The following is a 25,008-nucleotide window of genomic DNA, read 5'->3' on the forward strand; positions in this document are numbered from 1 at the left end:
TTTATAGACAATGCATTAAAATTATTAGTTATTAATGTGTTAAAATTACAAACAGTACAATTTCTTAGGCCTGAATACTTTTGAAACCCTAATAAAAAGTCATAAGCCTCAAAAAACACTTATAATCATTTATACAATTAACGAAATAATCTATTATAATCCAGACTTTAATGGTGATGTGACTATTGCGAATGATCACATTGCGATATCAATGCTGATACCTCTGTGCTGTTTACACTGGTATTAACCACTATGACATAATTCGAAAGCATCAAAGGCAAGTTTATCCGAATGAAGGCAGTTGATTTCTGACCTTCCATCTTTAAACCTTTATTAGATCTCCAAACCTTGCAACTTTTCACAGTAGTGAGTGATTTAATCACAGCGCTCAGTCAGTGACACCATTTTTATTAAACCCATAAAAAATGGTCTTCGAGCACAGCCGAACACCTCTGACAGCAAGTGTAAATTGTAAATTTGGTGGAAGCTCTAGAAACATACCATCTGAAGATTTACAAGCTAATTACACAACAGTTCCCACAATGCAATGCTCTGTGTTGAATTGACTCAAGTCAGAGATGTCAGCTTGGACGGGAGATCGTTTGAAATGTACCAAAATGAAACTAATCCCCAGTCCAGTATCAGTCAGGGGGAAACATTCATTTCATTTTGATCTGGGATACCACACATCATATTTGCAGGCAAACATTTAAAGTACTACTGTATTTAAAATGAGACATTTAAATGCATGTATTTTCTAATAATTCACTGCTAGCTGAATAGCTCACAGATGTACAGTGGGTTAGGGGTTATTAGTCTGTGAATCAGTGAAAACAACCCAAAAATAACATGGTTGTATAACAAAGAAAAACCCAGAGAGATCAAAGCGCTTAGATAAATGCAGAGCACAAACAGAACTATATAAAAATGAAAATATACATTAAGCAAAAATAATAAAGCATTTCCCTGAGGAAAACAACTATTGTTCCGCTGTATGCGCTAGGGCTATTCACAATTATGAAACAAAATGTTATTTTTATACTTGAGGGAAAATTCAAGCTTCAGTTTTCCTATATGTTCAGAGACAGACTAAACATACAATATATAACACAACATGATGCCAGTTCAAACACCCTTAATCTGACTTTCAGAGTTCAGAGAAGCCTTCCCTACCCGACAGAATCATTTATTCAGCCCTTTCTCGAATTGAACTCACATTTTTCATTGCCAGACCAAGCTGCTTATCATCACATGCTATCAGTACTTCACAATTATCATGAAGTCTGAGCAGGCTCTCCTTGAAAAGAGCACACAGGGGAGAAAAATCCAAGGCACTGCAATATAAACCCACAAACTTTAAAGTACAGCAATTTCTGGAATTTTGAGCTTCAACAATATATGAAAGATGAACATTTAATACCTTCAGGCAGCCAACAAAAAAACCCTGCTGGAAACACAGAACACTATAGACTAACAGATATTGTGTAGTGGAAATCTGCACAGCTTGTGTTTTTTTGAAGTAAAAATAAAGTAATACAAATGTGCATCTATTGTATCATCTAGTGTTTAACAGCCTATGAAATAACTACAACTACTTTAAGTGCTAGCAAAGTGTGTGTACACCACACAGAAGTGATAGAGATGAATGGAAGTGGGGTACAGACCAAACACACATCACATGATCAAAAAATATGAGCACTCAGAGAAGCGCAGACATGAGCAAAATAGAATACAGAAGAGAATTTAAGACAGGTTGCCTGCAGAGAGGAAAAGAGAATGAGACAGATAAACAACAAACAGAAAAAGATGAGAGAGAAGAGAAAAAAAAAGTAATAGGGCATGATGGGATTTTCTCCATACGGGTTTGCCTTTGGCTTTCATATAAAAGACAATGGCAATCTGAGATTATTCCAGTGTTCAAAAGCTTTTATTGAAGCTACATGAAATTGTTCTGTAATTATGAGTGAGCCATGATCTATTAAAGCAAAAAGCAATTGGAGGCTTTGATTTTACCTTGCTCAAGGGGCATCATTAGAGGTCTAAAATGCCCTTTAAGGGTGTACTCACACTAGGCATGGTTGCCTTAAACCAGACCAGGTAAGTGTCCCCCTACCCAACCCCCTCACAGACCAAACTAGCATTGCATTTTAACTTTCCAAGCCTGAGCACGCTTATCTCAACAGTTTGTGTATTATTTTTGATAGTCTTGGATGCATGACACACAGCTGAATAATTTGCTGAACAGATCCACTGTTTTTGATGCTCAAAAATGTTCAAGTAATCGTGCTGGACATTTAGGAGGTTTCCTAAAGGTGGCAGCTGAAGACTGACAATAGGCAAAGATATCGTCGATGTAGGATGATATTCAGCTTGTTTTGCATTAATCTAGGCAGATTAATTTTGTTACGCAAGTGAATGAATTTACATTTAAAATAAATTATTAATTTTCCTTTTCTTTGGATAGCAAATTAAACTTATTAACATCAGAATAATTAATAACAAAAGAGGATTTAATAAACAAGTTAAATAAATACAAGTTACAAGTTAAATAAATAAACAAATAAATCAAAACAAAAATTAAAGAACTAAGGACTGAAACCATCTCAAATGTTGTTGAATAAACGTGTTGCAGTAATGCAATCAGTTGTCGTTTGAGACCAACACTGCTCCAGCAAGATTCTCTCCTGTTACACACTAAAAAGTGATTTATCTTACATTACTATCTGTTTTAAACCGCCTATTTAAATTTTGCCAGCTCCCGCCAGCTGAACCCACGGGTAAGGTAAAAGTAGCCTACTCTATTTCTTTTTCAGTGATTGCTTCGCCAAATACCTATGGAATATAAATGTTACATCTTATTTGTGTTTAATTAGATGTAATGATGAACATGACAATGTGTGTTTCAGATAATCGATTATTTTTTAATAACCGATCAAAGAACACATTTTATTGAGCTCAGTAAAATGTTTTGCATGAGGAAAAAAAAAAAAAAAAAGAAAGTCATTTGGCTGCATGCCTGAAATTAACTATTGTTGTTATAAGAAGAAAAAAAAACACATTATCCCAAGTGAAATATTTGTCTTAGATTTTAGCAAATACAAATGTGACTTTGTTGATTATTACTGTGGTGATGATGATCTGCCTTGAAGCTGCACTCAACTGGACAAAACATTACACTGCGTAGAAACAAGCACCCGCGGGCAGCGAGTCATCAGCCTCTTGTCTAAAAGAACTTTAATGCATCATTGTTACTTCTGTGCTTAGATAAATGCATTTTCATTTGTTTTTGTTTTTTTTATACATTGATTTTGGGTAAGTCCAGCAGATAACCAACCCGAACCTGCAGTCCCAATCCGATGCCTGTATTTTTCAGGTGTTAGGTGCACTTATGGGTATATTAAGGTTAACTTAATATATCAATTCAATGTATATGCTGACAACTACAAGACTCTGTAAAGCATTATGACAAAAAAATCAGACCTAAATAAAAAACTAAATATATTTTCTGATATTACATAAACTTTTAATTAGTTTAATCTTAGTGCAGGAATGAGGATTACTGTTAAACACACACAGTGTGCAATGCAGGAACACCAACATTTCTAGTTTCAGCAATGTAATTACATTTTACCTGAATCAAACACTATACTTCAGTCAAACTACTGGGATTAAGCTCATAACCATAGAATCAATAATCATATTAAATATGTGGCGTACATCAATTATCATCACAATATACAGGAAGGCATGTAAAGATCTTAATCCCATAATTACTGCTCACAAAGAGAACATAATTACCCATTGTTCACACAACTTTTACGTTTCCCTACTACTTTGAATTGCTAAACTCATTCAATACAACACGCTGTACATCTCTGCTTAGTATATTCTCCTAGAGACTGTGCAAAAACGTGATACACACAGGTCGGTTACAACAGAACTGTGATGTTTTTCATGGTGCCAGTGTTTTGAATCACCAGCTTTGCATGAGAACACACTATATATTCCCATAAGTGTTGTGTTTTTATGCCCCATATCAAATTATTAGTACTGAAGGATGCTTTGTAGCTGTTGAACAGCTTTTATTCTTCCACACAGCAGACAGTGTAGCTGTGCATTGCGGTCATGAATTGAGACAGGACACCTGCACGGCAACTGATGTAAAACAAAGGACCAATCTTGATACAGCCATGCCTGTTACCAATAGTTGAGTTCTGCTCATGACATCCCTATAAAAATGCTCATATTCAATTAAACACTGCAAAAAACGTAAACAATAATGATAAAAAAATATATATATGTAATAATAAAAAAATTTATAAATCAATCAACAATTCTGCCAAGTATTCATATTCATGCAATATCCTCTCTCCTTTAAGATTTCCCTATTATAACACATGATTTAGCTAATGATCACATTAGGGGTGTCAAAATTAATTGTTTCTTCGGTGCACCGCGATACAGACGCGGACAATTCGGTATCGGTTCAGTAATAATCATAACCGGTTATTATGTACTGAATTCATTTATCTTATATGCGCTCTGTCACGAGGGAGGTGATCGCGGGTGATTACAACCCCACAGGCTACTTACAACAACCAACTACTTAAAATTTTCACTGTGTGTGTGTTTTCTGGAAAATCTTTCACTGGCCCTTACAGCAGAAGCCCCTATTTCTCTGCGATTGAGGGAATGAAAGTACTCCATTTCTCTCTCTCTCACTGTGGCCCATTTCACCTTTGTGACTTTTCCTCTCGGCTGCTGGCATGACTTTTCCTCCCCTCTCTTTTCCTCTCGGCTGTATGCATTCCCGCGACTATACCTGTGCATTGTTGCGGGACCCGACCAGATTTCATGCTGCGCAGGAATAAATTTCCGAATAAAGCGTGGCAGCGGTCGGTAACTCTGGTGTAATTTAACAGGAGTGGGCCGTCTCACAATATCGCTCCTGAGCGAGCGAGCAAGCGCGCGTGGCGTGTGTGAGTGTGTAAGTGCGTGTGTGTGTGTGTGTTTGTTTGGTGCTGTCTATGTTTGTGTATGTGTTTGAATGAGAGACAGTGTGGTGCTGTGTGTCCATGTGTGTATGTGTGTTTATACACACAGCTTGTTAGCCACCCCCCAAAATACAACACTGTGTATGGAAAGCATCGGCAATGCACCGTCATGCACTGAAATATCGAATTGAACCAAATCGATGGCATGATAATCGTAACCGAACTGAACCGTGAGACCAGTATAGGTTCACACCTCTAGATCACATATTCAATATCAAAATGTCTCCATCTCATAATCTGTTCAAAAGTTTGGGACATTCGTTTTTAATTAATTCATTTATTTACCAAAGATGGATTAAATTGAATAGTGGATACATTTATAATATCAGAAACTGCCATTTCAAATAAAAGCTGCTGTTTCAAACATTCTATTCCTGAAAGAGATTAACTGTTTTCAGCACTAATAACTAAATGTTTATAGAGTAACAAATACGCATTTCAGAATTATTTAATTCCAAACAGGTGACACTAAAGCAGGGATCTCAAACTGCCGGCTCACGGGCTATTTACGGTCCACCCTCCTTCTCCCTCCGGCCCGCAACTGACATCAAAATAGAACAAGGTTTGGCCCGCCAAAACATATATTTTTGAACCATTACCATTGTTGTGCAGTTGCGTCTATTCACTTGTGGTTTTGACCCGCCACCTAGTTGACTTTTAAAGTACTGCAATCAGATTAGCTTTACTTTCTTTTTCTCTCAGTGAACGGACGAGAGTAACACATGCATTTTAATTCTTTGGCTGATTTAAATGTTAAAATATATGTCCATAAGTGCTCGATTTCTTACTAAAGCTTTATTTATGCAAATATTCAAGGGTTGTTTGATTATTATACAATACAATTGGTTGTGACAAAAATAACTATTATGCCTATTATTTTTAGTATTTCAATAGCAATTTAAACTACCCCTTCAATATGTACAACAAGAAACAAAAAGCTGGAGTTTTGACTGCATATACTCTGTGGAAGAATGGCTTGTTGTGTAATTAGTGTGTGTCTAAACCTTGACCATACACACAACAAGCACAGATAGATCTCAGGAGCTGAAGTGTGACACGATAAACGTGCTGATTTGCATTATCATTGGTGACAGGTAATGCTTGAAATATAAACGTCATGTCTGTTGTCTTAAGATGCATCAATTATGTCAGGTTTCCACTTTTTTCTTGTGCGTGAACGTAAAAACGGCCCTCCCATGAATTGTGAGTAACAGAAATGGCCCTTCTGCCAATTTGAGACCCCTGCACTAAAGACTGAAGTAATGTCTTCTGAAAATGCTTAAATGTATTGCAATAGAAAACCTTTAAAAGATTTCAATCACATATTGGTTTGATATTAATTCAACACTACATTACAAATGTCCTCTGACCTGTGGCTGGCCAAAGGGCACAGCATTATTGTGCGTCCTCTTATCATCATTCACAGAGCTGCAGGAACTGTAATAATATAATTCACACATTTGAAAGGACAAAGGCCACAGCCTTTTCACTTTCCTTGTAATGTACGAACATCAAGTGTTACCCTCTTTAAGAAGCGTTCCCATTACAGATGCCCTGCAGTTGACACGCTTCACATTGATTTGTCATTGAGAGATACCTAATCAAAGCAAGAACTACTTCAGGTCAGGATCTACTGTACGCACTTCGCCTCTGACTCAAAGCTGCACTAAAATAGTGCTGAGTGGTTACCTAGGAAATATAGTTCAATTTAGGCCAACCGTTTTTGAGCTGCAGGCCCAGGCTGCTGTGTATCTTGGCAAAGCAGCAGGAAATGACTTCAGTTCAAAAGGCCCACCATGAAAGAGGGAAAGGGGAGGAAAAAAGTAAAAGATGTTTATAAAACTGAAAATGGTAGTGCCGGCCTCAGCAACTCCAAAGGGTCAGTTTGGTCTGTGTAGAGTCAATAAGGCAAACGTCATGTGCAGCATCCAGACTGTGATAAGCACCGGGGTCTATCAGAGAGCAGCTTCAGGGGCAGTGCACACAGCAATAATTGACAGGGGAAAACATAGATGGAATAGAAGAATGGAATAATTTGAATAGAAGACTAACCTTAAGTCTAGACCAACCCATAGAAAGACTACAGGCCTCACAGGTGAGTTAGAAATATCATCTTAAGTAATATAATTATTGGGGGCACTGTTTAATCAGTTGGAAATTAAATAGGGGACAGTAAAGGCCACTACAGGCCAATTAAAAGCAAGCAATAGCAGTGAATAAATTAAATAAAATGTTAAGAACAGAATTACACAATTATAATGTAAAAATTATAATGAGATGTAAAAACAATTGGTTACTGTGTAAACAGCTTGTGGAACAGTTACATGTAAGACATTCTTAATTTCAGTGCTCACGTTTATAGGCATATGAACAATGCACTTTGTTAAGAGTTTTGCAAACAGACCACTAATTATGTTAATGTGTTTATGTTCAAAATTAACGTTAATCACCGTAAAATATGTGGATTACTCCAGTTTTAATTAGGGCCGAGTGATCAATGGTCTTTGGTAAATCTCCTCTGAAGGCCAGAGGGTGGTCTTGTGCAGAAACTCTAAACATCTTAAAGAAGAAACCAAGGAGATCCCCGTAGCAGTTGCTGATTAAACTGAATATTTAACTGCCTTCACCGACTCAAAATGTCTAATAAACAATTATGGAATCATCTCATAGAAGGATTTGTTTCAAAAACACAACTCAAATAAAGTTATAAAGTGAATTTGGATTTAATACAAGCGATTAAACATGATATTTTCATGTGTTTTCAGATGGAGCACCATTACTACACCAAAGCCATAGCTCATAGAGATGCTACGCAAACAGCAGATTTGTTAGAACTGGCTTTACTGACAAAATTTGCATTTGTTAAAAAAAATGCCTTTGATTAATCACCAGTTTTTCTTTAAATCACACTTTTCAGATATATATACACTAATTGCTCTACCTGTCCAACCACAGAATATTGAACTTGCGCAAAAAACATCAATAATAAATTTTTATAAATAATGACAATAATAATAACAAGGATAAACATTGAAATTACTAAAACATGACTACTCTACAATTCACCAGTTTATAAGGTGGTAAACTGATGCTTTGAGCGGTTGCCTTTTTAAAGTTGTTTTCTATTGGCAGTGAGAGTTTTGTGCACTACTTATAGGCCCATTGTTTTTTGCAGGAGCACTGATTGCCCACAGATTAATAATAATAAAAACAACATTCAATAATGAGTCAAAAAAAAATTTAATTTCAAAATTCACCCGACGTCATTTGTGTTGCAACCTAAAAATCACTGATATAAAACTTAACAAAAAGGGCACTGCTATGTACCCCACAGACCTGAGAAGCGTGTTCTGTGTGATCCAGGAACTTGATTAATTATTCATTATATAATTTTCAAACAAATTATGGTACTTTCAGCATGGTACAAAAGTCCTTTTCCCATTCTTAGTGATAATTGTGTGTTTTTGACTTATTGGAGCCTCCATTATTTTGAGACTGGCTGTTACTTTGTGGGCTCATGCATCAACACTATAGAGTTGTATATCGACATTTGTGGCAGTTAACTACAATAAACAAAAAAGCTCCCGTTGCATCAAGAAAAATTAAGAGAGATACATTAATCATGCAGTACTTTTTCTTCTTTCATTTTCAAGATCTACTGGGAGAGATAAAGATCTACCAGTCGATCCCAATCAGCGAGCTGGCGACCACTGATCTAGGTAATGGCATAAAAGAAGGTTGAGAAATGGTTTATTATAATACCATGAAATATTTTAATCTGAATATTCTATTTATTGGCAATAGACTACTGAATACCTGTAAACTTAGCCAATGTGTTTAAACTGCTACAAAATTAGGAATGAAATGCATTGAACAATACTTAAACTTTATAATGGTGATTTTTACTGTATGTCATACAATGAGACGTTCAGAATGAGCAAACTGTTACAGTCTTGCAAGCCTTAGAAAATGACCTATGTATGTCTACTGCGTAGCCAATAAAAATGAAACATTAAATGGGCTACTGATCAACATAACAAGGCACTATAAAGGACTAAAAGCAATACGCTTATATGGGAATGCAATAAAGTAGAAAATCTCGTGGAGAAGCGAGATGATAATGTATTCTCTAATGCTAACAGTCTACAAATCAATAGGTCATCAAAATGCAATCTAAACACATAGAAACCAAGTGCATAGATTGAAGTCACACATTGTAATTTGTACGAATTTTTCTATTTCTGCAATGATTATAATAATAGTTTGTAATGATCAAAACTTAGCTATAAGCACCAAGTCTGAGATGGGTTTTGTTTACAAGGGTTTTCATCCTCTGTCCATCCACAGAAACCTTCATGGAGGCCAGTCTGATGTTTGTGTTTTTCACATGGCTCCTTGCTATATTTTGCGAACATGAGTAATAGGCAGTACCTGCAGGCTGCAGAACAGAAGGAAGAGCACAGTCTACCTCATGACCTTACTGGGCAGCATCAGCAGAGCAGAGGAAGGCAAATAGGGGAAGCACGCTGTGTCCATTGTCAATTACCAAAGCATTAGCCTTCACAGGAAGAGAGAAATATGAACACTTCTGCTGCCCATCAATTAGCTCAAACAGCACACAACTGAGTTTGTCAAAGGTTTTTTGTCCTCAAGGGGCATCTTTAAAATTCATGAGCAGTAAGGAAGCAATCAAGCAGCATCTGCTTCTTCTTTATTAAGGTAACAAAGTTGATGACCTGAAAAGGACTGTCAGTGTTGTTTGGCTCAATGCAGCATCACATATCTTATACGGAAAAGAGGACCAGTTGTCTTCTCAGTAAGACAGGGAACATTAAGCCTTAGAACATGACGTTCTAGATAAGAACTCAACAATGCTGGCAACAGAACAGATCCAGGGACACAGGAGGATTTATTGGAAACAACTTGCAAGCAAGTACAACTCATAAATAATGCAAATAAGACATGTGCAAGAACAATTCACTGCTGAACAGAACTTAGTCATCAATAATATTGTTAAAATGTATATATTTATGTCTTTATATCTAGAGTTACTGTAATAATACTATTTAACAGATAGTAATCTAAATTTATTAAATTCTATTAATGAGTAAACATTACACAACACTTATAAGGTGAACCACTTCCACAAATCCACAAATAATGGCAGAAAGTTGTGAACATCTGAGGATGATTACCAAAATGTTTAAACCAACCAACTAGGACTGCACAATATTGGAAAAATCTAACATTGAGATGTTGTTATTCCGCGATATATATTGCAATATTGAGTATAAGTTTACCAGATGACTTAAAGGGCACCTATGATGAAAATCATCTTTTGGGAGCTGTTTGGACAGAACTGTGTGTAGGTTGTGTGTGTCCACTGTCATATTGAAGTGATATAAAGACAGTAAGTCCCTTTTTTTAAATTTCCTGACGTTAAAATAGGTCCCAAATCCCTCCCATTTTGAGGCCAACCGCAATGTAAGGTAGGAGTGCCGTTTTCCCACCCACCGAATTGATTGACAGCCATGTATTAACATGTTTCCATAGTAACGCGAATAATCATATCAACAAGACATGATTTTTTGGCTCGCTGTGATCATCAGTCATCGAATACGAATGAGTTTCACAAGTTTAAAACGTTTTTAAAACAGTGCATGTTTGTAATAAAGACGGTAAAATCGCTGTAATTCATCACGACAGCTGCATGTCAGTACAATTATAAAAGAAAATGCTTCAATCCCAGTTTGTGGATGTTAAATCAGGTTTATTTTGTACATAAACATAGTGGACATACATACAGCAGTGGATATTAACGTGTATCCTGTCACATTTGAGTACAAAATTAAATGTACACGCTGTGTGTGCGCGTGAACTTTGTAACTACATTGTGTGTGACTCATCGTTGCAACTCAACAACAAATAATCATTGGAAAAGTTCTTACTGTAGTATTTCTCACAAATGTTACGCAAGATCTGCTTCCTTCATGCCTGTCACTGTGCTGCCTGTCTGACGCAGCCGTAGATTGAGGCACAGTCTGAAAGGCACATGGGAATGGTGGGTGGGGAGAACTAGCATTAAAGGCACAGGCAACAAAAACAGCTACATTGTGGTCATAGCTGAAAATTTGAATGTTTTGAAAGGTGTAATAAATAATCTGATGGGTGTTTTGAGCTGAAACTTTACAGACACATTCTGGAGACACAAAAGACTTCTCTTAAATCTCGAAAAAGGGGTAAAATAGGTGCCCATTAATATTTCTGATAAATATTTTCCAATGTTTTGGAAATAATTTGTAATGTTAGATTGATTAGGATGATTCTGTATAGAGCTACACGGTTAATCAAAAAAAAAAATATTGTGATCTCGATTCGACCCCCTGGACGATCTTAATCCAGCATTTCTATGATTCTGCCAATCATATTTTCAAGTTCAATAGAGAAGCAAAGGCGTCCGCACAAGTCTTCACTTTGTTTTATATATGTTGCTCCAAATTGTATTAAAAGTGTCACATACTATATATAGTTTACCCAAAAATGTCATTTCTGTCTTTGTGTAATCATGTATTCGCAACCGCGAAATCACACATAACGCGAGCTGCTGACTGTGAGCTGTTACCATAGAGAAGGCTAACAGACCCTTTTCACATGACATCACGCGGTTTCCGGTTTGACTCCACGCAGTGTATCGCTACTTCCGCCTACACAGAAATCCCTACAGAGAACTCACCCAGTCAGCTGCATATTTACTACAAAATGGGTTAGACTGTGACTTGGACAGTTTTTCTGTTTTCTGCATTCAAGATGAGATGTCCGACATCTTATAAAAAAACATTTTTTTTAAAACTTACGGATCATCCAGATATCTGCTTGATATCTTTTTTTTATGTCAGAATTATTTGTATTATTTTTTGTGTGTCCTGATGAATAAAAAATAAATAAAACTGTGGGTGTTTTACTGTGGTTGTATACAGTGGACAGCTGATTTACAAACACATTCATATTATCCACATTCTGCTGCCATTTTTCCTATATAGGCATTTTATTCATGAACATAAAACATTTGTCTATTTAATATTCAAATTAAATGAACTAGAATAACAATGTTGTATGTGACTGTTAATAATCAAACAAAATCATTTGACTGCATTTGAACTCAGTATTAATTAGATTATGAATTTATTTGTAGCATTATTAATTAAAAGGTAGTACTAACATCAACTTATATCCACCCAAAAGGTGGCGGTAGGACATAATTTAATCATTCAAATGGAGAAACTGAACAAAACATTAATAGATCAGTAAATAATACATTTTGAAACTGGTTGTATTTAGACATACCAGGTAATATAAGATTTAGTAAAAAATGTACTCATGCTGGAACATTTACATATAACAGATAATATTAATTTATGTTCAGAGGAGCATTAAAGTAAAAATAAATCCATTATTGAGGATATAAACTTCATTAATAAGTGAAAAGGTTGTTTTCCTTGATAAATAATAGTTTATTCCTATAATTAATAACTTAAAGAATAATTTTCAAACTCAGAAAGCAGTTCAGCACTGAAAGAGAAACATTAGGACACATGCCCAATACCAATAATAGTCTTAAATCAGATCATGCAATGTTAATATTTTATTTGTAAATTTTCCAGAAGTCTCCCATTCATTCAAAGGTAAACCGGAACTAAAAAATGCACTGCATTGCCGATAGGGGGAAGTTAAGTGACGTCATTGTGAAAAGGGTCTATTAATAATAGACGCGCATGAGTCTACTTTAGTGAACAGAACCTGCATAGGCTGTGAATAACGCGTATTAAAGTTGTAAATAGCATTCAGTTTGTGGCACAGAGTGATCGTTTGAAAGCCGCACGAAAGGTATGAACAGCACTTAGCAGTGAAAATGAAACCAAAAGCGGGCACATCATTAAAATAATCATATCGCATTTTAGAGTTATGTTTGCGACAAGCGTCTAATATGTTTTTCTTTCATAGCAAACAGAGTGTTGGGGACAAAAATAAATGTTTAACAGTGTCAGTATAACTGCTCTAGCCTATATAAAGCAAGAGGGAATCTGATGATGACAAATGTCTGATTTTACCAGCAGAAAAAAATGGTCTAATAATGTTGTCAATGACAGATTGCAAGAAAATACAATATTTGTATTCTGATGTCATCACTTTACAGTGCATTAAGTCTATTCATGTCCACCATTCAAATCTATTCAAAATTTAGCATTTTAACCAACAGTAGATACACATAATAGTATTATTGTTGTAATACCATACTGTATGTTTGAGAAATAACAATAATAATAGCCTGCTCATATTAACCTTTATTTTACATCTACAGAATCGTGAGAAAATCATGATCTTTATTGTAAGCAAAAACAATCATGATTCTTATTTTAGCCAGAATCGTGCAGCTCTAATCCTGTATGAGTGAATCATGCATAAAATAAAATAAATATAATCTACAAGCATAGATAAATACAGAAAAGAAAAAGATAGAATTGAAATAAACAGTGTTTTATCTTTTCCTGAATCTAACCGTATTCAGATACAGTAATTGAACAATAAAAATAAAATAATTTAATAAAATGAATCATTATTAAAGCTTTTAATCATTAAATGCTATTAAAATAATAAAAAAATAATAAGAATAAGAAGATAAATTATAATACAAACTCAACATTACATATTCTGCGATGTGACTATTGCGAATGAACACATTGCAATATCGATGCTGAAACGATATATTGTGCACCCCTACAACCAACAGAAAATGCCATCTTCATATGACTTGTTTATCAGACCACACCATAATAAAGTCTCTAAAAGCTTCAAGACAGTGTGATGTGATTTTATTTTGAACTAAATCAAGGCAAAAAGTAGTTTGTTTTAAGCTTATTTCAGAATTTTGAAACCGTTCCAAAAGTTTGTTCCGGCTGGTAAACACTACTGAACTACACCTGGTCTGTGGCGATTACACAGTAGGCAAGTGTGCTCCAGGGCTGCATCATTTTTGACTTGGAAAGCTTCTCTGGTTCATTTCCTTCCATTGAAAACAGCCAGATGTGAGTAAAAACATTAAACAGTATAAAGTGCAGCTTTAAACAGTATCAGAACTCAAACACTAAAAAAAATAACTAAAATCAAATATATGGCACAAAATGAGAGCTGGAAAAAGGAATATGATGAAATGCAGATGAAACTCCCAGTGTTCATGTTCAGTTTTGCACAGGAACCTAATGATATTAAAGGAAGGTAATTTTTGGTACAAACTGAGTGACAAAACCTAAAATAAAATGCATAGCTGACCCCATCCACCACAACACAGATTGCCAAAACACAACTCAATGCAGCACAAAGCCGGAGGAAGTCACAACACTGTCAAACTTAATCACTCTCCACCTTTCGCTCAAAGCTAGATGCTCAAGCAAGGCGGTCTGTTGATCTTGCCCCTTCATCTGGGTCAGTGTGTCAGTCAGCCTTGAATCAAAGTCAGTGACACACACTCTTACTGACCTCATTACCAACCTCTCCTACACTCATCAAGAGAGAAAAAAACACTATTAGAAGACATCACAGTTAACATGCTGTTAATGGGCATGTTAACACATGTTTTGAGGGGTTGAGACGAGATGTAGGGGGAGCTTTCCTTTAAAACAGCATTTTTTCTGCAGGTGGGGATAAATGAAGGTCAATCACTGCTGGTTCATGGTGCTTTCACAACAGGATCTAGATTCTGGGGGGTTTTATGAGGTCAGAGGAAGGTTTGATTTGTGCTTGGTGGGAACTAACCTGCAGGAAACCATGACAAGAGTTATCTATGGCTCACTGCGGACAAAAAGGGCTGTAAGAACAAGCTTCTGGGGGACAAATATATTATGTCGAATCTCTCTGGATGTATGGCAGAGCAATAAACAATGTGATGGCGATTACATTTCTGTCAATAATGACAATAAGCTCTGAACATTTTTTTACTCTAAGTGTAACAACTAAATTAAACCTTTTTCTTCATGAGCTTTTAAGCATTTTGCTTTGTAAAAATAACCATTAAATGCACGTTGAAATGAAAAGATCTTTATGACAAACCATCAAACAATAGTCCAGTTTCAATTGGAGAAATGAAAACAAAATAAATATTTCTATTGATATGGTTACTAAAATCTAACCCTTAACAAAAATAAAATTGTTTCAAAATTAAATAAACAAAAGATAATAAAAATAATTAGGACATAATAACTGCACATTATCGTTTCAGCATCGTTATCATAGTTATGTTGAGTTATGAGTATACTACCGTGCAAAGGCAAAAGACCGTAACTTTATATTTTTGGGACAATGAAGACCTCCTTTTTCAAGTGGAAAAGTATCTTGAGTAAATATCATTGTTTTTTTCAGGAAAATATTGTGCTGTCCTAACAGTAACTTCCAAAAGTCCAAACAGAACACCGTAACACCAGTTACCGCTCTTTGACTTGGTTTTGGTATGCTCCAATGAAGTTAAGGTTCTCTGCTTTTGTTCAGCTGCGCTTCAATATAAAGTTACTGTGAGCAGCCTGGAGTTATGATATTCTGCGTTTGTTTTACTGTCATACTACCATAAATAGGCAAAAAAATTGCTAAATATAAAGCACTGCAAACACTAATATAAATTTTAAAAAATATGTTAAATAATCTGTTATTTTTTTCTTCAAAATTTGTATTTTTCACTTAGTGCAGTCGGGGGCTATTAGTTGCACCAAGTTGGTTGACTGGAATGTCGTGACAGTAGCCCCATTCACATAGTGATACCAGTAAATATCCAGAAAATTTCCGGAAAGACTTTACCAATAAATTCATAAAAAAGGTGTTCTCACAGGCATGGATTCCATAATTTTTTTCCGGAAAAAAGCATTCACACATCCATTGCAAAATACCGGTAAATTCTACCATCATTAACCAGAAATGACCTCTAAACAGCTAAGCTTGTATTTGTAAACATAGAAGGGGTCGCCCTTGATGGACATCCAAAGGCAGAAACGCAAACCGCAGCTAAATGTTTACACACTTGACTACATTACAAATTCTGTGGATGGATAAGTATTGTAAACAACTTCGATGAAAACATATGGAGGAACACTTTTGCATGTTGAGATATACGTAATATGCATGTGCTGGAGCTCACCGTGCACACGCATCAAGTAACTGAAACAGAACTTGAAGCTAAACAAACAGCGGTTTATCATAAGCATTTTATCGATCACGTTTTACACAGTTGGCATTAAGAAGGAACATAGAAACGTCATCTGACTAACATCTAGCAGCTAAATGTGTCTGGAAAAATATTCAAAGGCTTTTATTTTCAAAAACAGCGCAGATGTGAATGCATCTGAGTGTTCTGATTGGCTGAAGCAGACGTCTCACGTCAGCGCGTTCTAAATGAGAATGCGCTCTTTCCGGCAATTTTCCTTCTGCGTTCACACAGAGCAGCATTCCGGCAGAAGAAACTTTTCTTTCTGGAAAATTACAGGAACGAATTTACTGGCAATTTTCCAGAAAGGTCTTTATGTGTGAAAGGGGCTATTGTTAGCATTTTAGCATGAATACAGATAAAATCAGTACAGTTTGCAGGTAAAAACATTTCCTACTTTTTCTTGTAACCCAATAAAATCCACTGAAATTAATGTCAGATATGTTTATTGCACAAGAATATTGATTATTATTCCAACCTGCTGGCCTTCATATCAGTCCAGTCGTTCTTTAGGCTAGGTTGGGTTATTTTTGTGAATGATTTTTTTGTTTTTTATTAATTGTGAGTGTCGATTCATTGACCTATTCATAAATACAACCATTGCTTTGTTACTGAATAAATGACTGAAGTCAGGAAAAGAAAACTGTTTCATGGGGCCATAAAAAATGAAGCTAGCTTACACTCTGGAGGTTAAAATGAGCAAATAAGTTATTTTTAGATTCATTCTTAATGTCTATCAAATATGTGGAGAGGCTTTCCTTCCTTATTAGTAATACATGAACATTGTGATGTGAAATGTCAATACATCTATGAAAAATAACATATTATATTGACATATTGACATATTATATTATATTTCATCACCCAGCTGTACCAGGATGTATGAACATTTTACCAGGATTTGTCACACTTCAGTCACACACTGAATTGAAATCTTCAAACACTTGAAATGTGTTTTGCTAGTCTGCACTGCCAGGTCTAACAGAGCTAAATCTGCTGTGCAGTATATTGTGGCTTAAAACTCTTGTTCAGGCTGCTTGCTGACGGTTTCATGCATCAGCAAATCTCAATCAGACTGCTAGGTCACTCTGGCACCATTCTGAGACTACTAAAGCATTAGTGGCTAAACAATACCATCACTCTTGACTTAAAGCCCACCACTTGGAGAAGTACACTACTGTATATGACCAGTAACTATATAAATAGAGCCAAATTCAGCCACTACATCCAGCTCTGTGCATTCCAGCGCCTGTGCCTAACAGTTTGCAAAGCCATCTGCCATGACTGTATGAAACAATTGATGGATTTCCAGTTTTTTATTCTTTAAAAACATCTGTCCTAAACACAAGAAAGAAAACAACACACATAAACATGCCAGTACTGCATTGAAAAACGTAATATAAAATAGGAACTTGGAGGGTAGCAGATTTCAGTGTTTTACAAACAGACCAAGAGGCCAGACACAATATAACCGTGAAATATGGCACCGCAGACTGCCTTGGTCATCTATCCTGACCCTTTGTCCTGTGCTATATTAGCAATCTGTGCCGTTTATACTAACAGACATAAACACAGCTCACACACGCGCACACTCACTCCCCCACATCATCTCTATTGAGCTCACAGAAGTTGGCCTAGGGAGAGAAGTGGTGTCAGTGGGAGTGTATCTGCTTAATGGACAGCATCCTCTTTTCTTTTTACCTCCAAACACCAGCATGAGGCCTCAGGGTGGGCACGAAACAAGAAAGCGGATCACTCACACAGCGACAAGCCACACAGACAGACAAAAAGGTTTGTGTGTGTGTGTGCGCGCGCAAGAGTATGTGCATCATTTTGTAATAAAATAAATCAGTCCACCGTGGAAGAAAATAAAGGTCCTGTAAACAATACTTACAGTACTGTACAGGGCTGCACAATATTGAAAAAAAAAAACTGACATTGCGATAATTTTACCAGATGAAGTTAATAGCTCTACTTAGAATTAATTTACAGAATTTTACATTGATTATGATGATTTTGTAGATGCATCTGCATCAAATATAATAAACCAATCAAAAGTATTGATAAAACAGTATAGCAGTTTTTTCTGGAAGTCTAGCAGTATTTAGGTACACAAATTGAGTAATCCTATGTAAAATAACAGTGTAGTTTTCGTTTTGTGTAAATATACTTACAATCAAGCTTTCTTAAAGTTAAAACATTATAATTTATAGTGCACGAACGTTTTAAACGTTTACACAAATCACAGGCCTTAAAAACACAAACACAATCAACAATAGTTCCACCTCAACATTGCAGATCCTGCAATGTGACTATTGAAGATGCGCACACTGCGATATCGATGCTGAAACGATATATTGTGCAGCCCTAGTACAGAAAGTTAAAACTATTCTAAGGGTGTACTCACACTAGGTAGTTGCCTTGAACTGTGCCAAAGCGTGCTTTTACCCCTTTCCCTCTCCCCCGATGGCCTGCACTCACACTGCATTTTGCGTTCCGAACCGCAGCATGCTTACATCATCAATGATGCGACTGTTGAAGAAGCGCTCTCGCTCAGCACAGTGGAGATTGCTTAGTTATGTAGTTTTGTATTATTTTAGTCGTTTGGTATGCAGTGACACAGTCAAATATTTTGCGAAACAGATCCACCACTTTTGATGCTCATAAATCATCATAAAAGTCATTGTGCTGCAGGTATTAGGAGGTTTGCTGAAGGTGCAGCTGACGTGCAGCAAGGGGTTTGCATCTTTAATAAACTATGACAGTTCGCGTTCATTGAAAAGCAAGAATGATTAATAAATCCATTTGAAACAGTCCATTAAAAGTGACGTCACGTCTTCAGTTTCGGGCTCAGGCGTGCTCCTAATTTGCATTTTTTCCCACCGAACTTAACTTGAAATATATTTTGCTTTTTAATCAGCTTCCCTTTCATTTCTGATAATAAAATAATTTTATTATATTATTTTATCATCACATTGAGAAGTTTTAGATTTTACTGTACAGTGGTCTCTCGTTATTCACGGGAGTTACGTTCTAAAAATAGCCCGCAACAGGTGATCGCGAAGTAGTCAGCTTTATTTTTATAATTATTATAGATGTTTAAAAGGCTGTAAAACCCCTCACTACACTATTTTCTCAGATAAGCATTAACATTTGTACACTTTTCTCTCGTTTAAACACTCGCGTAACTTCTACCTTCCTTTAGCATGTCCAGAAGTCCAACTTTCTGTGCGATGGTTAGCATCTTCCTCTGCCTTATTGGTGCTACCGTGGGTGCTTTTGACAGTGCAGAAAGCTTCGTCAAAAAAAGAAAACTTGCAAACATACAGTACAGCACTTCTATACAGAGTCACACTGCTAGCCTTTGAAGATTTAAGTAAATTTAGCAAGCTGAACGCATTCTGTAATGTACAAGAGACACGGCACGGAGAAGATTAATCTACAGCCAATCAGGGCACAGAACACAATGCGCTGTAAAAAAAAAAAAAAAAGCATGTCAAATAGCACAAAAAAAAAAATCTGCGAAACTGCGAGACCACGAAAGGTGAACCGCGTTATAGCAAGGGACCACTGTACAACAGAAACATATTCTTCAAGTAAATTCTACAGGTTGTTGTGAAGACACAGAGTTTCTCTTAGTAGTTCTCACATAAAACAGAAAATGCTTGTGAGTGAATCTCTCAGCATGTCTGAAGATCAGGTTGATGTTTTCATTCACTTATATAGTGATAAGACAGATGCTAAAAAACATAAGCATCACATGCTTGAGTATGTGATATAACTGCACAATTCCTGCACACAAAACATGCAGACTTCATCATTTCAGAATGCTTTTTGGTCGATTAGACATTCTAGACCAGGGATGGGCAAACTCGATCCTGGAGGGCCGGTGTCCCTGCATAGTTTTGCTCCATTCCTAATCAAACACACCTGCTTGTAGCTTTCTAGTGATCTTAAGGACACTAATTAGGGTGTTCAGGTGTGTTTGATTAGTGTTGGAGAAAAACTCTGCAGGGACACCGGCCCTCGAGGATCAAGTTTGCCCATGCCTGTTCTAGACTATAGTCTCTATTGCAACAATATTTCTGATTTATGCATCCAATAGATCCCAAATTTCATGACATTCTGCATTAAACTGCTAATTCGGTTTTTATTACTGGATTTCTCAAATCCATCCTGTGTTTTACAAATTATAGGGTTACTACATAAAAAAACATTATTGTACAACAAAGATCTAACGGAAACAGCATCAACAGGGTTTTCCAGTTTTTGCATTGCTTTATTTTTGTTGGCTAAATGTTCATTTAAACACGCCTAAACATAGTTTCTAAAGAAAATCCACCACTATATGCATCCTAACTATATGTTGTTTTGTTATTATGAGACAGTTACACGTACAGAACTGCTTTTAATTACAAACTCTGAAATCCCAGAGTACCGAGTTGAGAGCTGTAATTACATGGCATTTCGAATTTACATGCACCACACTGAAACTCAAGCAAGCAATTGCACATCAATGACAGCTGGAGATAACCTGCTTATATAATACAAATACACCAGATTGTCTCATAACAATAACAGTAAAAACAATATGTAAATGTTTCATCCGATAGAATCTAAAAATGGTACTTCGTTTCAGTTTAATAGGAAAAGCTCTAGTCCTGCTGATACATGCGAGGCTGCGCCCTTCATCAGAGCAAAGTCACCAAACGTGTAGCGTGGCTCGACAAACCATTAAATCAGAAACATCTTTAATCTCTGTTGTGTTAGATCTTTATAACTTAATTCCCTAAAAGGTTCAAGGCTTATTACTTTCAGCCAGTCAACAACTTTACTTCTGTTGCAGTGATGTGACACTCCAACGTACTAGTCCAATAATATTTGATTATACAACTGTACAAAAACACTAAGCTTTAAGATATTACATTTAGAGCTGCATAATATATCGTTTCAGTATCGCTATCTCAATGTGTGTGTGTATGCAATAGTCACATCACAGTATATGCAATGTTAAGTTGCATATTATAGTCAATCAACAGAGAATACATGAGATTTGTAAAGTCATTGCAACTAATAAACATAACAGATTGTAAATTTATAATTTGCATATGTTTTAAAGGCATTTCAAGAAAGTGTAAAGCATTCTGGCACAATAACGTAAATCAACTTTAATGAAGATTCATTTTACTGATTTATTAATATAATGAAGACTATACAGTGTTATTTGAGATTATATTAATACATTTCTGTATACTGTTTGACTCTCCGGAAAACCATAAATAACAAGGGATGTTCCCTGAGTTGATTCCTTATCATGGTGATCGGCCAATAGAGAGTACCAATTCTGATGTCTCTTATAACCATTTAGTGTGGAAATGTCATGTCCAGAAGCAGCTTTACAGAAAATAAGTAAGAAAAATTACTAATATTACAATTTGGAAACATTGCAAATGAAAAAAGAAGAATGCAACAGGTCTCAATAAAGAAAAAGTTTGGAGCATGTATTTCATGCACAAGAAGTTAAAATGGATCTTCCTCTGCTTGTAAATCCATAAAGGACCACTTGCGATCAGTTCATGAGATCGGACAAATCAAGTACTGATCGAGTCATAAAATGTGATTATCGGCCGATGTTGATTGATCGGAGCATCCTTATAAATATCTGTTTATTTTACTTTCTTCTTTGCTCTGTTGTAATTATTCTTGCAATTTAATTTTTTATACAGGATTTACACCCTTACAACATCAACCCAACCAATCTAAATGAATGATTTTTCTGCTTGTTTTCACAAATAGAGCTATTTAAGCCATCTGGTGAAATTGTATACATATCGCAATATATATTGCAGCAAAACAAAATATCGCAATGTCAGATTTTTCCAATATCGTGCAGCCCTACACTGCAGTGTTTTATATTATTTTACATTCTGGTTTTCAAAGCTACAGTGTGAATGTGAAAAAAACCAAACAAAATCAAAGTTATAACTTTCAAATATTTTCACTGCAATAATGAAAAACAAATTGACATATTTAACTCTGCACCTATAAAAAAATATAAAAAGTAAATTAAATGAGAAAATGGCATCACGATGATGCAGTGGGTAGCACGATAGCCTCACTGCAAGAAGGTTGCTGGTTCGAGCCCCGGATAGGTCAGTTGGCATTTCTGTGTGGAGTCTGCATGTTCTCCCCGTGTTCGCGTGGGTTTCCTCAAGGTGCTCGGGTTTCCACCACAGTCCAAAGGCATGCGCTATAGTGGCGCATGTGTGTGAAAGAATGTGTATGGGTGTTTCCCAGTGTTGGGTTGCAGCTGGAAGGGCATCCGCTGCATAAAACATATGCTGGATAAATTAGCAGTTCATTCCCTGATTAATAAAGAGACTAAGATAAAAAGAAAATGAATTAATTAATAAAATGAGAAAATTAGGTATACTCTCTTCAGCAACCTAGTACTATTTTCATTAAACTGTAGCAACCCCTTCGCAAACATGTCCAAACTCTTCAGCCTGACCCTGCTCCTTCAGATTGAGTCCCCACCCCCTACTCCCAGCTGGGTACTGGATACTAGTTCTGGTCAGCACATTGTAGATCTGTATTTTCTGTAAGATTACACTAGTGTTTTTTTTTTTTTTGCTGTTGTTTTCATTTCTTTATTTCATTATTTATTTATTTTTTTGTTTGAAAATACTCCTCAGTCTATTTACTTATTGTTACATGTTTGTTTTTTTTGTTTTTTTTAGTTTATAATTTTGTAATGTGTTTTACAATGTATAAGCAAAATATTTTAAAAAGTAAATAAAATACACAATTTAATTGTTAATCGCAATTACACTGAATATATATATATATATATATATATATATATATATATATATATATATATATATATATATACACACACACTAATAATTCCTTTTGTAGTGCAATTATTCTTTTGTAATTATAGTATCAGTCAGAAGAAATAAAAAATGTAATCAATCCTGCAACATAATTTGGCACTCAACGTGAAATCCCTGAAAGCTGTTAAAAATCACAGGACATTAAAAACCGATTTAAGGCATTTATGATGTTATACTGAAACCAACAACTAACTATAATACTGAGGAAAAGTTGGTTTTATATTCCAAATATTGACATTTTTTAGACTTTCTCCTTAATAATATAATTTCAGAAAAAAATATTATTTGCAAATTCTAATTAGTGAAATCATATTAGCAGCCAATGACTAAAGTACAACATTGTTCACAGTCAATTAAATAGTGCCAATGTTGTTTTGTGGTGATACTTCAATGCGATTTCAGAGCGAATATTCAAAGCAGCGTGGTAAACAATATAATGACCATGAAAATGAAGAGATGTGTGAATATGAAACTAACTTCACCTCAATATTATAATGGATAGAACTCTCAGCACAAACACACGTATAGTAGTCAATACCAATAACAACCTCAAACTAACATGACTGCAAGGCACACACCTGATATTTCAAGATAGCACCTGAAAGCCAGGTAACACGAAATTTATTTATCCACCAAAACAATCATTTGCAGAAACATCAACGCTGATGGCAGTAGAGGAAGCTCTGCAAAAACAATAGTAGAGAATGGCATCTACCTGCAAGAATGTTCAAAGTGCACTTCTCTCATCTCTCACACTCGCCACTCCCATTCCCATTCCTCCAGCTTCAGACAACAAGCAGTTTGTAAAGAGTTACGACTGAATTTAACTGTCATGTGTTCAACAGCAGCACTGCAGCACAACAGTCTGAATTTCACGCAATGACAACACTCGTCTGACAAACACACACACAAAACGCAAAAGGCGCAGCTCGAGTCACAGATGGACATTCACCCGTGTGTCATTTTCAAAGTGAGACTTACTTGCCAATGACCTCACACAGCTCGTAAACATCTTCAAAGAGCACGTCGTCGTCGGCCATGGTCCAACAAGAGCGGGGAATTTACACTCCCCCTCCAAAATCCGTCCAAATGGTAAATATCAGAGGATTACCGAGCAGATACTTCAGAGTACCTGGAATGAGCGCCGCGAAAGAACGCTGACAGCCGACGGTATCGCTCTCCAAATTCCGATGAACGGCGAATGATTGATTCCTGTCGGGTTTGGGTGGGAAAAAATATCCGTTGGTGGTTCGGTGGAAGCGAGCGGACAGTAGTGAGCGCTCGGTCCGTTTGACTCACTCTGCCCCACCTTCTCCCTCTCTCCCGGCCCCCTTAATCCCGCCACTCGAGGCAGAGGTAATTCAAACGTTAAAAACAACTCCACGATAATCGCTGCTGAAGTCACGGAACCAAGTGGGTTAAGTCGTTTAAACGCTAAACTAACTAACTCGAGCCGGGGGAGAAGGCGTGCACGCGGTTTGTTTGTGTGTTCAAACGCAGGCTGTTGTTAAAGTGCGCAGTTCAGTTGACTCCACACATTCTAGCCACGCGCGGTTTAGGCTTTTCCCTATGCGCGCTCACGCTGACTGTCCCTGCTCGCCGCCGTTGCTCTAGTTCCCCCCCATAACTCCAGCGCTGCTGCTCCCAGCCTCCAGAAAACCCAAACTCCTCCCACTCGCGCTTATGAAACTGGATTGCCTTACGCCATAATGGCTCCGACAGGGCTTTCGTATTCCGGAATTCCCGCATACACTCGCACGAGCGGTTGAGCCAAAATGACGACCAGGCGTCTCAGAGTTTGTCGGCTGAA

General features: G+C 36.4%; 1 protein-coding gene across 3 annotated transcripts in view; it reads right to left on the reverse strand.

The window, feature by feature from the left end:
- Positions 1 to 24,795, reverse strand: part of caska (calcium/calmodulin-dependent serine protein kinase a) — a 265,590-nt gene extending 240,795 nt beyond the window's left edge. For 2 of the 3 annotated variants that reach the window (XM_056465556.1, XM_056465555.1), the window contains exon 1: positions 24,180 to 24,794. In XM_056465556.1, the coding sequence (XP_056321531.1) occupies positions 24,180 to 24,238 (59 nt within the window). In that variant the 5' untranslated portion in view covers positions 24,239 to 24,794. Of the gene's footprint in view, positions 1 to 24,179 lie in introns of all 3 variants that reach the window. The other variant, XM_056465554.1, reaches the window with a different exon arrangement.
- Positions 24,796 to 25,008: the final 213 nt, after the last annotated feature.

The sequence above is a fragment of the Danio aesculapii genome, chromosome 9 (assembly GCF_903798145.1).
Source record: "Danio aesculapii chromosome 9, fDanAes4.1, whole genome shotgun sequence".
Taxonomy (NCBI): Eukaryota; Metazoa; Chordata; class Actinopteri; order Cypriniformes; family Danionidae; genus Danio; species Danio aesculapii.